The sequence below is a fragment of the Chrysemys picta genome, chromosome 13 (assembly GCF_011386835.1).
Source record: "Chrysemys picta bellii isolate R12L10 chromosome 13, ASM1138683v2, whole genome shotgun sequence".
Classification (NCBI taxonomy): Eukaryota; Metazoa; Chordata; order Testudines; family Emydidae; genus Chrysemys; species Chrysemys picta.
In genome coordinates, this window is record NC_088803.1 from 10,267,931 (window position 1) to 10,283,577 (window position 15,647).

The 15,647-nt window shown below is 53.3% G+C and overlaps 1 protein-coding gene and 1 pseudogene across 2 annotated transcripts in view; one reads left to right on the forward strand and one right to left on the reverse strand.

The window, feature by feature from the left end:
• The window catches only part of LOC122173114 (cathepsin G-like), a 181,541-nt pseudogene that overhangs the window by 106,891 nt on the left and 59,003 nt on the right, over positions 1–15,647 (forward strand).
• The window catches only part of LOC135975237 (maestro heat-like repeat-containing protein family member 7), a 51,478-nt gene that overhangs the window by 11,488 nt on the left and 24,343 nt on the right, over positions 1–15,647 (reverse strand). The window contains exons 8-12 of one of the 2 annotated variants that reach the window (XR_010592173.1): positions 15,174–15,311; positions 14,886–15,003; positions 13,610–13,750; positions 9,088–9,150; positions 7,384–8,077 (exon numbers count right to left, since the gene is read on the reverse strand). Coding sequence is in view for 1 of the 2 variants with exons in the window: in XM_065565410.1 (XP_065421482.1) it covers positions 9,097–9,150; positions 13,610–13,750; positions 14,886–15,003; positions 15,174–15,311 (451 nt within the window). In the remaining variant the exon portion in view is untranslated. Of the gene's footprint in view, positions 1–6,946; positions 8,078–9,087; positions 9,151–13,609; positions 13,751–14,885; positions 15,004–15,173; positions 15,312–15,647 lie in introns of those variants that run through there. The other variant, XM_065565410.1, reaches the window with a different exon arrangement.

Consider the following 15,647-nt stretch of genomic DNA (forward strand, 5'->3'; position numbering starts at 1 on the left):
TCATCATCTCCAAGCCTTGGATCTTTTCTTCCAGCAGTTCTATTAGGCGGCATTTCATGCACACATACCTCTGTTCAGGTACCGCTGCTAGGACCATGTACATATCGCAGCTGCCGCATGCAATCATCTGCATTGTGTCACCTGCGGCTTGGCTCATGGCTGCTGTTGCCTGGGCCCGCCTGCTCAGCTGTGCCCTCTGCACCTGGGGAAATACAGCACAAAGGGCACCACGCCCTCCTGCCTCCCCTTCCACCTCCTCCAATGGAACTCCCACTCAAACTCCCCTGTTAGCAGCCCTGTTCGCTGCTCGCAGCTGTTGCCGCTGCCTGGCTGGGTGGCCGCTTTTATAGGCCCTCTCCTCAGCCAAGCTCCGCCCCCAATCAGGTCTCAGCTGCCCGCCCAGCACGCTGCCCCTACAGGCCTCTACACATACAAGCAATACAAAGACAGACGCAAATACAGGTACCTTCTCCTCCAATTAACTCCCACTCAAGGATCTGTGTGTGTCAGGGCACTGGGGGTCTGTGTGGGGCATTGTTTAGTTGTGGTGGTGGGGCTGTGGGGAAGGGCACTGGGAGGGAGGGAGGGAGGGAGGGAGGGAGGAGAAATCTGTGTGTATTGGGAAACTAACAAGTGGAGGGTTCTATGTGGGGTGCTGATGTGTATTAAGAGTTACCAGCTGGATTGAGGACTGATAGATTTGGACAGAGTTTATATTGAATGGGCAAATGAAAAAGATCACAGGGAAAAACAGTCAGGTTAGTTTAGCAGTCTTTGACATTTCGACCAATAAAGAAATTAAAATGCATTTGTAATTACATATCTTATTCTTGGCTGATAATCATTTATTGATATTTTTTAGGAAAATTTTCCATTTAAAACACAAACTCTTGTTTTTCTTTTTTTACTTATGATGTCTCTATCTGAAAACCCATATAAATTGACACAAATTGCAAATTAAAACTTTTTAAATGTATAAGCGTTTTACTCACTTGGGCGCATTTGCCTCATGGCACACAAATTTGAACTCTGCTTCAAAAATTTGCACAGAAGAAATTTTTCTTTTACTTTAATTATACTATCTTAGGAGCCCGCTATAACATAGTACCAAGGTTCAATACAAAGTCATATAAAAGTTATACCAAAATGCATAATGCAGAGATTTATCTACAACTGCATTGATTGACTGCTGTGTGCAGTAATATAGTGACCCCTGGACCTACAGGCTTCCACACACCGTCAGTGCCTTGAAAATTTGCTGTTCTCTACTAAGGTTTTTCGCTAAATTGGCTGCTTTAATTATTTTTTCATTTGGGCTCAATTTGGCGAGATTGGGATGCTTAGTTTCAAAGTGCCACCGAAGGTTGTATTCTTTCAGAACGGCTAATGTTTCGCGACACACGAGGCACAGTATTTTGTCTTTGGAAATAGTACATAAGTATTTATTCGTCCATTCAGTGTTGAAAACTCTGTGCTCTGATTCTCTTTTTCTCTTTTTCTTTTCACTCATGGTATCCATTATGAAGCTCAAGATTTTGTTGAATAAATTCACACACAAGGGAAACACTCACAGTCACACACAAAGAGAAGAGATATCTCACGGCGCGTGGCACACTAGCAAGGCACTGATTTTAATTTCTTTATTGGTCGAAATGTCAAAGACCGCTAAACTGACCTGACTGTTTTTCCCTGCGATCTTTTTCATTTGCCCATTCAATATAAACTCTGTCCAAATCTATCAGTCCTCAATCCAGCTGGTAACTCTTAATACACATCAGCATCCCACATCACATCAGCACATCTTAATACACATCAGCACCCCACTCGCTAGTTTCTCAATACACACAGATTTCTCCTCCCTCCCTCCCAGGGCCCTTCCCCACAGCCCCACCACCAAAACTAAACAATGCCCCACACAGACCCCCAGTGCCCTGACACACACAGATCTCCCTCACTGCCCAGCACCCCCCAACAGGCCCCCACTGCCTAGCACCCCAAAACACACAAACCTCCCTCACTGCCCAGCACCCTCCACACCCTCACAGCCCAGCACCCCCCCGCACACCTCCCAGACACTCACTACACCACACCCTTCCCCCTTCCCTGGCCGCACTCACCAGCCCTGCTGGGAGGTCTCTGGCTCCTAGGGTGAGAGCGGCAAGGGGAGTCTCCAGTGGTGAGCGGGAGCTGGTTCGCGGGAACCGGTTGTTAAATTTAGAAGCCCTTTTAGAACCAGTTGTCCTGCGCGGGACCGGTTCTAAAAGGGCTTCTAAATTTAACAACCGGTAAGTTGAAGTGTCCAGGACCGTAGCTGGGGGGGAGCAGAGGGAGCGGCTGCTCCCCCTGAGCACATTATCCAAAAGTGGCACCTTAGGAGCCAACCCCAGGGGTGCTCCAGCTCTCTGCCCCGCTCCCCGGCCCCAGCTCACCTCCGCTCCGCCTCCGCCTCTGAACACTCCGCCCCACTTCTCCCCCTCTTCCCCCCCGCTTCCCGCGAATCAGCTGTTCGCGCGGGAAGCCTGGGAGGGCAGAGAAGCAAGCAGCGGCTTCGTGCTCAAGCCCAGGGAGGCGGAGACGGAGCGGAGGTGAGCTGGGGTGGAGGGAGCCGTCCGCTCCACAGCAGGTAACCCGGGGGGAGGGGCGCGCAGGGGTACCGCTCCCCGCCCCAGCTCACCTCCGCCCTGCCTCCCTGGGCCTGAGCGCGAAGCCGCCGCTTGCTTCTCAGCCCTCCCAGGCTTCCTGCATGAACAGCTGATTGGCGGGAAGTGGGGACTGCAAGCTCAGACTGACCTGGTGCTCCAGGCACTGCGTGATGGCAGCATGGCCCGGCTCCAGCCGAGCGGCGCGGCTGTAGCACCGCCAGCCACCTCCAGGCAGCGCGGTAAGGGAGCAGGGAGGGGATGTTGGATAGAGGGCAGGGGAGTTCAGGAGGGTGGTGGGGGGCTGGATAGAGGTCGGGGCGGTCAGATGGCAGGGAACAGGGGGATTGAATGGGGGCAAGGGTCCCGGGGGGCAGTCAAGAAGGAGCAGGGGTTGGATGGGGCGGTGGGAGGCAGTCAGGGGCAGGGGTTCCAAGGGTGGTCAGGGGACAGGGAGAAGGGGTGGTTGGATGGGGAATCAGGAGAGGAGTTGGATGGGGCGGCGGAGGGCAGTCACGGGACAGGGAAGGGGGTGGATGGGGAGGGGTCCCGGGGGGGGCATCAAGGAACGCGGGGGGTTGCATGGGGCAGGAGTCCCGGGGGGGGTGGGCCAAAAAGCGCTCAGGACGGGGGCGGGGGCAGAGCCCTGTGTCCTGCTGGCGGGGGGGCGAGGGCTCCGTGCCCGTGTCCCGCTTGGGGCAGTGGGGAGGGAAGGCGGCACGCGCGGGCTCCGTGTCCCGCTTGGGGCCGGGGGGGGAGATGGAGGCGTGGCGGCGCGCAAGGGCTCCATCCCCGTCTCCCGCTTGGGGCGGGGGCGGGTGGAGGTGCGGCAGCGCGCGAGGGCTCCATCCCCCATGTCCCTCTTGGGGCGGGGAGGGGGTGGATGCGTGGCGGCGCGCGAGGGCTCCATCCCCATGTCCCGCTTGGGGCGGGGGGCGTGGAGGCGCGGCGGCGCGCGAGGGCTCCATCCCCGTTTCCCCTTTCGGGCGGGGGGGGGTGGAGGCGCGGCGGCGCGCGAGGGCTACATCCCCGTGTCCCACTTGGGGCCAGGGTAGGTGGAGGCACGGCGGCACGCGAGGGCTCCATCCCCGTGTCTCGCTTGGGGCCGGGGTAGGTGGAGTCACGGCGGCACGCGAGGGCTCCATCCCCGTGTCCCGCTTGGCGCAGTGGGGTGGGAAGGCGGCGCGCGCGGGCTCCGTGTCCCTCTTGGGGCGGGGAGGTGGAGGCGCGGCAGCGTGCGAGGGCTCCATCCCAGTGTCCCTCTTGGGGCGGGGGCGGGTGGAGGCGCGGCGGCACGCGAGGGCTCCATCCCCGTGTCCCGCTTGGGGCGGGGGGAGGTGGAGGCGCGGCGGCGCGCGAGGGCTCCATCCCCATGTCCCGCTTGGGGTGGGGGGCGTGGAGGCGCGGCAGCGCGCAAGGGCTCCATCCCCATGTCCCGCTTGGGGCGGGGGGGGTGGAGGCGCGGCGGCGCGCGAGGGCTCCATCCCCATGTCCCGCTTGGGGCGGGGGGGGGGTGGAGGCGTGGCGGCACGCGAGGGCTCCATCCCCGTGTCCCGCTTGGGGCGGGGGTCGGTGGAGGCGCGCGAGGGCTCCATACCCGTGTCCCACTTGGGGCGGGGGGGAGGAGGCTGGCAGCGCGCGAGGGCTCCGTGCCTGTGTCCTGCTTGGGGCAGGGGGGGAGGTGGTGCGCGAGGGCGCAAAAATATCCTTGCGCCGGCGCCGGCATTGGGTCGGGGGGGCGCCTGAAAGCCCCGCCCCCGCAGCTCTGATTGGGCTGGACTCAGCCGCCCACATTGCTGGCTCCTGTCGGCGGGCAGGCACGCCACCGCGGGCTGTATGTTGTGCAGGCCTGCTATATGGCATGAACCTGTTAGTCCCTCGTAGATTAGTCCACACTGCATCTACTTCTGCTGTCAAAGCTTCTCGTGGCTCCATAGCATGAGAGGGCTAATGCACAGATTCCATCTCTTCCTACAAGGTCACAAAGAATGTATCAGAGATCGGAGGCTAATCAGTAGAAAGGGAAAAGGTCCATAATGCCGTGGCTGATGTAATGAACAAGCTGTCTTGCAACTCATCCTGTTATGGAAGGAAGACAGAGACATGAGAGAAATGAGGTTGCAAGGTGCCCCAGACATATATATGGGGCACTGCTAGTTGTGAGAATATGGGACTGAGCAACGCTTTGCAATCTCAGTTCAACAAGTCAACAAAACTTACCTCAGCAAAGAAGGCAACTGAGGTGAGCGTGTGCTTCTTCCTGCCCCACTTGGGCCTTGGGCCTGAAATCCTTCCCTCTCTCATGTGGGCCTCTGGAACATAAATACCCATGAGTAACAGGGACAGCAAGCTCTACAGAGCAAATCCCTACGGCAGATGGTAGAAAGAATAGCTTATACTAATCTATCTATCTGTCTATCGATCATTACCTGTTAATTCACTTACAGCATCTAGGCCTCCCCATTGTAACTGAATGGCTCACAGTCAGAAGCTGGGATGTATCTGTTGAGGGGCTGGATTGTAGGATGAGAGTCCATGCATAGGCTCAGGCCAATGTCTTCCTATGTCACTGTCCAAAGTCTGGCACGAACATTCATATTCAGGCATCTAAACGAGTGGATTGATTTTCAGAGGAGCTGAACAGCCACGGCTTCGGCAGATTCGAGTGGGAAGTTCATGGAATTCAGCATTTGAGAAAGGTCAGGCCATTTATTTAGGTGCCTGAGTGCAGCATTGCAGCCTCTGCCATGGGTCGTTTACAATGAAGACGGAATCAACATCATCTCGGCACGACAACCAAGTTCAGGATCTAATCGAGCTGTATCCTCTCTGTACTGCTGTACGGTTGCGAAACATTGGGACTGCGCCACTCAGAGTGGGCAAAGCTGGAGGCTTTCCACATAAAATGCCAACGTTGTATATTGGGCATAGAGTGGAACGACTTCATTTGTAAAGCAGATGTTTATGGTCGCTCCGGTCTACAGACTACTGGGGCCATTGTCCGCAGATGGCGTCTTATGTTTTTCAGACATGTCGCGAGTATGCCACAAGAGGTTCCGGCGAACGCCGTTCTTTGAGTGGCTCGTAACATCCGAGAGACAATTCCACCAATCAAGGGATGCAGGCAGCCCAAAGGCAGGCCCCCTCTTACATGGGTGCCTCAAGTCTATTCCGACGTTGGGCTCTCGGCCCGTCAAGCACAGGAACGGATCAGTGGTGAACAATTGCTACGGCCAACCGTTCGGCTAAGCGTTGAAGAAGAAGTATGGATTTAGGTACCTAACTTTTGACATCCATGTTTGAAAGTGCTGGCCCAAGTGTCTAAAGAAAAGTGAGATTATATAATGTCAATTGATGGAGAGATGAAGGGTTTTATTTAACTGTCCAAGGGGAACTAGAGGCCTGGATCATACGAACAGCCATATTGGATCAGACCAGTGGTCCATCTAGCCCAACATTCCATCTTCTGACAGTGGCCAGTGCCAGATGCTTCCAAAGGAATGAACAGAACAGGGCAATTTATCAAGTGATCCACCCCCATCATCCAGTCCCAGGTGGAGGGACAGTGTGACAGGGAGCTGAGCAGGAGCTGCTGAGCCAGCCCTCGGTCACTCCGGTTCCAATTAAGGGAGATGAATTGGAGCTGATTAGACCACCTGGCCCTAATTGGGGAAGTAGAGACAGCTGCTGCCTAATTAGGCTGGGGCTGTATAAAAGCCTCAGGGGAAGGAAGCCAGGAGAGGAGCAGGAAGAAAGGGAAAAGGCAGGAAGTGGAAGCAGGGAGGTAGCTCTCCTCTCCCTCCTGCCTGTAGGTAAAGGGCTACTTGTATGGTGAAAAGGTGGTGAGAGCACAACGTGTAAATAAACTGCACCAGAGGTTACTGAAGTGACTTTATCAGCCCAACAGGGTTAGGAGCCAACAGGGTCCTGCTGCACCTTGTTACAGACACCCAGAGCATAGGGTTGTGTGCCTGACCATCTTAGCTAATAGATTCATCAGTGGCTATCTTCCATGAATGTATCTAGTGGTTTTTGAACCCAGTTATACCTTTGACCTTCACAACATCCCCTGGCAACAAGTTCCACAGGTTGACTGTGCGTTGTGTGAAGATGTACTGCCTCATGTTTGTTTTAAACTTGCTGCCTATTAATTTCATTTATTCCAAATATTTACTAAATTTCAATTGGTATTCTGTTGCTTAACAGTGCGATTAAAACTGTGATTAATCATGATTAATTATTTTAATCGCAATTAATTTGTTTCAGGTAATCGCGTGACTTAACTGCGATTAATCGACATCCCTAATTTTGGTAATTTATTAAAAAAATGTGTCAGCAAATAATGGAAAATGGTGTGATTATATTGTGTTATTTTGACAAATACAATATGCAGAATTTTACAGAATTTTTAATTTTTTGGTGCAGAATTCCCTCAGTTGTACATGGAAGCTGCATTACTTTCTACTTATCAACATTGAATTTCATCTGCCATTTTGTTGCCCAGTCATCCAGTTTGGGGAGATCCCTCTGCAACTCTTCACAGACAGCTTTGAACTTAGCTATCATGTAGGATACGTGTCTAGAGAAAGGTCAGTTTATATAAGATAAGAGGCTTGTGAAGGAGAATTATCCCTATTTGGGCTGGATTGCATAGAACGAGAGAGGATGGAGAGGAGCTGGATAAATACCTGGAGAAGGATGAGGGGACCAAAGCACAAGTTTGCAGATCAGCTAGCGAACATACCATATGGCATGAACCTGTTAGTCCCTCGTAGATTCGTCCACACTGCATCTACTTCTGCTGTCAAACCTTCTTGTGGCTCCATAGCATGAGAGGGCTAATGCACAGATTCCATCTCTTCCTACAAGGTCACAAAGAATGTATCAGAGATCGGAGGCTAATCAGAAGAAAGGGGTGTAATGAACCAGCTATCTTGCAACTCATCCCATTATGGAAGGAAGACAGAGACGTGAGAGCAAATGCCCTTGGTTTTACACTAACAGTCTTGCCACCTTTTTGTTTAGCTGGAGCCAGTAGCTGTCATTCTGCTGAGTACTGGGGTCACTTAAACTCATTGCCAGTTGCCTACATCTCATGGGGAACAATGCAGGTAATTAGCACAGGATCATGCAGGCACTGGCTTCGGGGCTGGAGTGGTGGCTCAGCTGACCTCCTCCAGTCACCAACTTCTCTGTGGGAACTCAGGGCCCTCCTGAGTCCCATCGGTGGTTTTGGGAAGGGTCCGGGCCACCCAAGAGATCTCTGTCAGGAGCATTTTCCCTCTCCTCCTGGCCAGTCAAGCAGCAGAGCAGGTTCCTGAATCTAGCTCCTAGGGTCTGACGTGACTGGTTTCTGCCACCATCCCGAACTTGCTGAATGGCCCGTGAGATACTGACATGGACAGAGAAATCCGGATCTTGCTGCAGGCCACTGAGAGCTGAGACAGAGAGAGGAAGCTCAGGTCAAAACACATATCGTATTAGCATGCCCTAGCACCTGCACCATGGGCCTCTGTATCTTCCACAGGGGCGGCTCTATGTTTTTTGCCACCCCAAGCACGGCAGTCAGGCGGCCTTTGGTGGCATGCCTCCGGGCGGTCCGCTGGTCACGTGGATTCAGCGGCGTTTCTGTCGGTGATCTGCCGGTCCTGCGCCTTCAGCGTACCTGCCGCCGAATTGCCGCCGAAGCTGCAGGACCGGCGGTCCTCCCTCAGGCATGCCGCCGAAGGCTGCCTGACTGCCGCCCTCACGGCGACCGGCACGCCGCCCCCCGTGGCTTGCCGTCCCAGGTACGCACTTGCTGCGCTGGGGCCTGGAGCCACCCCTGATCTTCCACAGCAACTAACTCCTCCCAGATGCTCTGGACCCACCAGGGCTATCAGTGTCATCGCCATCTGATAACCCCTTAAGTCCTCAGTGACATCTGCCCTTGGCAGCACCATCTTCCACTGCATTCTGGGGCATCCACCTCCTTAGCACCATCTCCCTGACACATGCCAGGGCCTCTCACCCTGCCTGGCATTTACTTTCTCCTTGTAAAACCTTCTGGCACCTGGAGATGGAAGTGACGCCTGACATCAGAGAAAACAAAGCTGGGACTGATGTCCAGGCTCTCTCAACAGCTACCTCTGGCCATGTCTAAATTGAACTCAATGCGGCAGCATGGCGGGGGAGTTGCACTTTTTCCTAGACTGGTTCACAAGTGGGAGGGATAGCTCAGTGGTTCGAGCATTGACCTGCTAAACCCAGGGTTGTGAGTTCAATCCTTGAGGGGGCCATTTAGGGAACTGGGGTTTAAAAAACAAACAAACACTATCTGGGGATTGGTCCTGCTTTGAGCAGGGGGTTGGATTAGATGATCTCCTGAGGTCCCTTCCAACCCTGATATCCTACAAGGAGCATGAGCTCTCCTTCCATATGCAAACACAGCCATGTGGCAACTACTTACACTGAAGTATCAGCTCCTTCTCTTGCCTGACCATGGCGGGCTCTGAGCTTCGAACAGTGCAACCTGGAACGTACAATGGAAATGAATCTTGCGGGAGTTTTCACTTCCCCTGGGGCTACCTTTTAAAAAATGTCAGTCTTTCCAACAATCAAAACAGCTTTCAAGTGGTCCCTGGGATAATCAGACAAGTCCACAAGCTCCAAAACAGAGAGGCTCATGTCTTGAAAGATACAAAGAGCCTGATTGCCAATGGCTATGGTATTGCTGCAGTCCCACAGGGATTCCAGTGGGTGGAGCTGGAGGGTAGGGTTGTAATTTGCTCCAGGCCTTTTGATATAATCCCCAGCCCAACTGCCTCAAGGGCAGGAAATCTAGACACTAGGATCCCAGGGGGTTAATTCTTGCTGCTAGTGCCCTCCAAGCAGAACACAGGACAACCTCTCAGATAGAAGTTGCTTAAGAAAAGTAGTGGTTACCGATAAAGATGGCTGCTGCCCGTCGTATTGGAGCCTGGGGGCTTTGGAGGTGATCCAGACATTGGAGCAAGATGTCAGATACGTTCTTGAGCTTCAGCACCTAGGAATAGAAACCAAAGAAGCTTCTTGTTGCTGGGGCCGCAGGGTGAGGAGAAGAGAGATTTCATCTGCTTGGCTTGGAGGGGTGGGAAGAATGCAGCTCCCATCTCCATGTACCCTGGGGGCGACCATCTACATGCCAGGCAGTCATTAAATGACCATTTCAGAGTGTCACCAGACACATTGCTGGTGTCTGAGCTGCTGGCACTGCAGGGCTGGAGCCTGGCACTAGAGAACACTGAAGCCCGGTTGTATGGGCTTCATCTGGGGAGGACATTAGAGAGGGTGCAGAGCATAAGAAATACGGTGCAGAAGTGGCCAATGGGCTGGGGTAAGGTGAAAAATGGGGACATCCAGTTTCCTGCAGGATTCAGAAGGCATTTTTGCCATTAACTGATTCTTTATGTTCTGAGCTTTCACCTCCGTACTGAACTCCTGGCCAGGTCTGGCTGTTCAGATCTGACAGGCACTGGGAGGAGTGGGGGAGCTGGGTGCTTCTAAGAGGAAGCCAGAGTGCAGTATGCTAGTACTAGACATGCAATCAGAACAGTGAGTGAGGGAACACGTTTCTGGTCCCACATCTAGAAGCAGCACTCATGAGAAGCCGATTGTTCACTTACAGAGTGCTGGCAGATCTTGTCCACCACCTGGGGATGGGTGTGCCAAGCCTTCTTGCTGTTAATCTGCTTAGGACAAGACTATCCCAGGAGCTGAAAACACCCAGCCAAGGCTTTCTGACACCTCTGCAACACAAGATGGGACAAGGAGAGTTTGCATCATGAGAAGAGCTGGAATCTGTGGTCACTCTGCAGTGAAAAGCCAGCTGAAATGATCAATGAGGGAAAGGAATGTGGGGGTCACATGGTATCCTGCTGACCTTTGGTGTCTCTTTGTTCCTATTAGTGGAGGCTCCTGGAGTTTGATCTTCATGGTGGCTGCAGTTCAGTGACTTAGGAAGTGGCTGCTGGGAGCCATAAAACATTTCCACTTGTGTGTCCATTGAAGGCCAGGGAACTTGCTTGGGTAAGCAGGTAGGGCTGAGATTTTTCACTTTTGGGAGGCGGCTCTGGAGACAGACCTAGCAGGAGAGCTGGAGCAGTCAGGGCCTGCTGCACCAGGGAGCACATGGCAGCGGGACTCACCTTGCCCACGTCAGGGTCCTCGTCCTGTAAGTGAAGGAGCAGTGGGACCAGGCTGCGGGTCACTTCCTCCTGCAGCAGGGGCTTCTGCCTCCTCGTCACTGTGTTAAGCAACTTTGTAAAGAGCATGATGGCAGCAGAGCGCACCTGGGGTCTCACCTGTGATGGACACACAACCATGAGGGGATCTCACCGAGGGAGCTTCACACTCTCCTTACAGGGTGAGCTTGGCACAATGCAAACCACAGATAGGGGCCAGTCTGACTAATAACTCCATGGTCTGCCCACCAAGAGGACACCCATTTGCAGAAAGGTTTGGGTGGAGGGGCAGACAACACAGGTTAGGACAGTGGTTCCTAAATTTCCCTGGAGGCCTCCTGTAAGTGCTGACTCCATCCACAGTGAAGGGCTCTTTGGAGGGTTTCTTTAATGGGTTCAACACTTTCATAGTTTCATAGCATTTAAGGGCCATTCATTCATCTAGACTCCAAAGCACAGGACATTACATTTCACCCCATGACCACTACATTGAGCATGTTAACTTGAGTTAGATTAAAGCATATTAGTCCTCAGGAGACCAAACGGTTGCATGCCACACACAGAGAACACGAGAGACCAAGGTGTCACCAATGCCTGAGGCCCAGGCAATGGCTCGGAACTGATCAGGTCAGATATGCCACCACTACAACTCCAGAGTCACATCACTGCCTGGCTGGGGATGGGCAGGTCAAGAGCCCCTGACTTACAGCATCGAGTAAGGGGATTAGCTTCCTGGCCACGCTGGTGCGCTCACTCCCATCCAGGCTCTGCAGAAGGTTCTGAACAGCTGAGATGGCCTCCAGAATACTCCCATCATCCTTCTCATCCGAGCCCCAAAGGATGGCAGGCAGCAGGGCCTTGACTTGTTCCACCTACAAACACACACACACATGGGGGGGACTCATCAGATCTCCCAGCCCTCCAGTGAGTACAAGCCACAGTGCCAGGGCTGTGTTTATTCTACCCCATGGCACCAAGTCAGAGAGAAGCTCAGTCTCCACAGTTGGAGGCGTGGTGCTTTAGAATCGACGGGGATGCCTGACGAGGCAATCAGTGAATCCTAACCCTGTCCCGGGTCGTTCTGGTGTAGGGTGGGCAAAGCTGTGGTTTGCTTCAGGGCTTTTCTCTCTTTTCTACGTGCTATTCATTATTATTATAGCAGATGCTGGCAGCAATCTCCATAGTTAAGGCTGGTACACAGTTTCCATTCTAGTTGCTCCTTTTGATACGCTCCTAAAAACATTCCCTTTTTGGATGGAAATGTTCCATGCTGTCTCCCCAGTCAATTGTGATTTTTTCCTGGGGAGATTGCGTCTCTGAGCTGTAGGACAGTTTTTCCACTTACAAACAAACAAACGAAAACTTCTAGCCACCTTCTGGGGGCAAAGAGCTTGCAGAAGGGGTGCCCAGGAAGGGGGCCAAAGTTAAGTTTTCTTATGTTTACTAAGGACAGGGTGGAACCTTTGTTGAGTGAGCTCAGAAGAGGAGATGTGGTAATGGCAGAAGATCCTGTTTCTGATTTTTAGTCTGTTGGACATTGTCAGGTTTGATTCTGAGGGTTTTATCTTTGGCCTTCAAAGGCTTGTTTGTCTTAATAAATGAGCCTGAATAAGGGTGTTATTGAACGAGGTATTTGTGAAGTCAAGCCGAGGAGGGGAAAACTGAGGCAGTGCTGCAATGTTGGGTCTTGCCACTGGAGGGGGCTATGAGACAGGGCCTTGTGTGCTCGCTAAGGTCTTTAGACCAATCAAGGTCTTCCTTGGTGACAGCACCAGGAATGGTCTCTCCAAGAAGGAACAGGAATGCTGCTGGGGTAATTTGCATGGGGGAGAATTAGGGTTACCATATCTGAACTTTCAAAGAGAGGACACTCCATTGGGGGGGTAGCCCCGCCCCCTAGCCACTCCCTCCCACTTCCCGCCCCCTGACAGCCCCCCCAGAACCCCCGACCCATCTACCCCCCCTGCTCCCTGTCCCTGACTGTCCCAACCCCTCTCCACACCCCTGCCCCCCTGACAGCCCCCCCCGAACTCCCGACCCATCCAACCCCCCCCGCTCCCTGTCCCCTGACTGCCCCCCTTCTCCAACTCCCCAGCCCCCTTACCGTGCCACTCGGCTTAGAGCAGGTGTCTGGCTCCACGCCCCAAGGAGCGCCCCGCCCGAGTGCTGCCGAGCGGCGTGCTGAGGCTGTGGGGGAGGGGGCAAGCGGGGGAGGGGCTCTGGCCGCCGCTGCCAGCCCCGCCGCTGCGTTCCCTCACAGGAGAACAGCCCCGCCCCCCAGCGCTGCCGGGCGGCGTGCTAAGGCTGCAGGGGATGGGGGGAGCTGGGAAGGGGCTTTGGCTGCCGAGGCCCCAATGCGAGCGGCGCTCGGCCGCCCTGTCAGCCGCTTTTTGGTCAATAAATAGCCAACTGGGGGGAAATCTCGGACATTTTTAGATTTTTAGAAATCCCCCCCGGACGGCTATTTAAAGAGCGAAAAGCCGGACATGTCCGGGGAAAACCAGACGTGTGATAGCCCTAGGAGAGTGATAACGTCCACCTGAAATCCAAGCAGTAAAATCCCATCTAAAATACTCTCTGAGGAAAGATCTGCATTGAGGAGCCATTGTGATCCCCGTTCCTGCTGGGGAAATGGAGGCACCGAGAGGGTCAGCAAGTCAGCAGCAGAGGTGGGCTCAGAACACTGTGCCTCACTGCCTGCCCAGAACTCAGTCCACTGGGTCACAGCCACCCCGTTCGTTTTCCAGTTAACCAAGCCTGGGCTCTCACCTTCCCTGGTTGGGTTGCCAGGATGCCGAGTCCTCTTAGACCAAGTGAACGGAAAACTGGGCTGGGGTGTTTTGTCCACTCCTCGAGACGGTCCAAAGTGTCTGGATGTGGGAGCTTCTTGGCCTCTTTGTAACGCAGAAGCTGAAAACAACACAGAGCGAATCAGCAACAGGGTGCTTACCGGAAAACTTTGTGTGTCGGTTCTGTGGAGAGACATCATAACCTCCATGTTGTACCGTCCATTGCTATACATCAGCCCCACTTTGTGTGTGACACCCAGTCCTCCCACTGACTTCCTGGGGCTTTGACTGGCCGTTAGCACTAGACTCAGCCATAGGCATTAGCAGAGCTGCTCTACTCTCCAGGAGAACATGTAGGGCAACAAAATGTTCAGTGACCGTTTGTATGGCGGACTCTTGTGCATCTGGGGGTTTGCCAAGAGCAGCCGAACCCCTCGTGGTGACCCTGTGAAGCAGAACAAGCCGCTCTGAGATCACGCGAAAGCTGGGACTGAGAAATCAAACCCCTGAGTTGAAATCCTGACCCCACTGAAGTCAGTGGAAGTTTTGCCATTGATCGCAATGGGCCCAGGATTGGACTCCTGGTGAGGAGAGAATTAAACCCCATCCCTTAATGAGTTAGATGAGGAGACAATCCCTGAAAACTGTCAATAGGAACTAGCCAGACAGAAACCGTGGAAATGGGGAGGACAACCTAGCGATGGACTATAGAGCCACCTCATTCCTGGTGATGTGCCTCTAACTAACCCATCCAATAGAGAAGGTTAAAGATTGCTCACCACATTCAGAGCTAATGATCCTGCATCTGGGGGAGCTTTTACCATGATCCTCTCTCCTCCATACCCACTCAAAATGCCCCTCTTTGCTTTTCCTTAGTGACTTCACAGGGAGGAACCTTTCATGGACCTGCAGAAAGGCTGATGCTGACAGGAGACCCAGCTGCCCTTCGGGAGAGTCCAGGCTGATGCTGTTCTACAGAACCTTAGTTTCTTGGATATTCCCATCAGGCTCCTGATTACAACTTTGGAGCAACCAATGATCCCCTAAAGGATCCATCTCAGATTTTACACTGAGCGTGCTGGGACAGGACTGGGGGAGCCTAGTCAGTGCTGCATGGACACCTGGCAATGTGGACATGACCAATAAAGCTCATCGTTTATGTAGCGCAAGAATGAGTCTCAAAGGCTTGATTTAAGCAGTTGCTCACTAATCTAGGACACAAGACCCAATTGCTCTCATCAGCTAATGAAACTTACTTCTACAAAGAAGGCCATCATGGTCAGCCTGTGTTTCTTATCACCTCTGTCGAGGAGCGGGATCACTAGGTCCAGCAGCATCCTTGTGGTCTCAGGGCAAGCATAGTGCACCGTGGCTCTGTGACACAAAGCAGAAATACCTTTGTTAGTAAGGGAAGAAGCGCATTCTGCAACAAGGGGGTGAGGGGTCAGCTTGGGGCCACATGGCAGCCCAGAAGTGAGGACTGTTTCATTCTGGAATTGCCCCCACTAGCAGGACTGACTGCATGGAAAACGCTTGTGTATTACCTGGCCAGCAGGCTCACCCCACGGAGGTGATCTTGGGGGCTTTGTAGGAGGATCCAGCCTTGCTCCTTCTCCATAACAGTCAGCTCGGAACGGCAGCCAACACAGAGAAGCAGCATCTTTATAGCCTCCACTGCAGAGCTAGATTCAAACAACACACCAGCGTGACTGAGTGCCTCATGGTAGGTCTGTCAGGGAGTGACGGATTCACTTGTGTGTGGAAAGACACACCAATGGTTTAAATAGAGCTTAGGAAGGCACAGGTTCGTGACTGGGGTTCCTAGGCACTATAGTAATACAATTTAATAATATGAAGAAAGAGAAAGAGTTCTGAGCAAATCCTACAGACAATTGCACATCAGCACTAGGGCATGTCAATGTCACAGAACAGGAGAACTTCAGCCCTTTAGTGTCGGACCCACATTCCTTTGACACACTGGCAAATTGGCTCCCACTAATTTCTCCCCATAGCTGCTG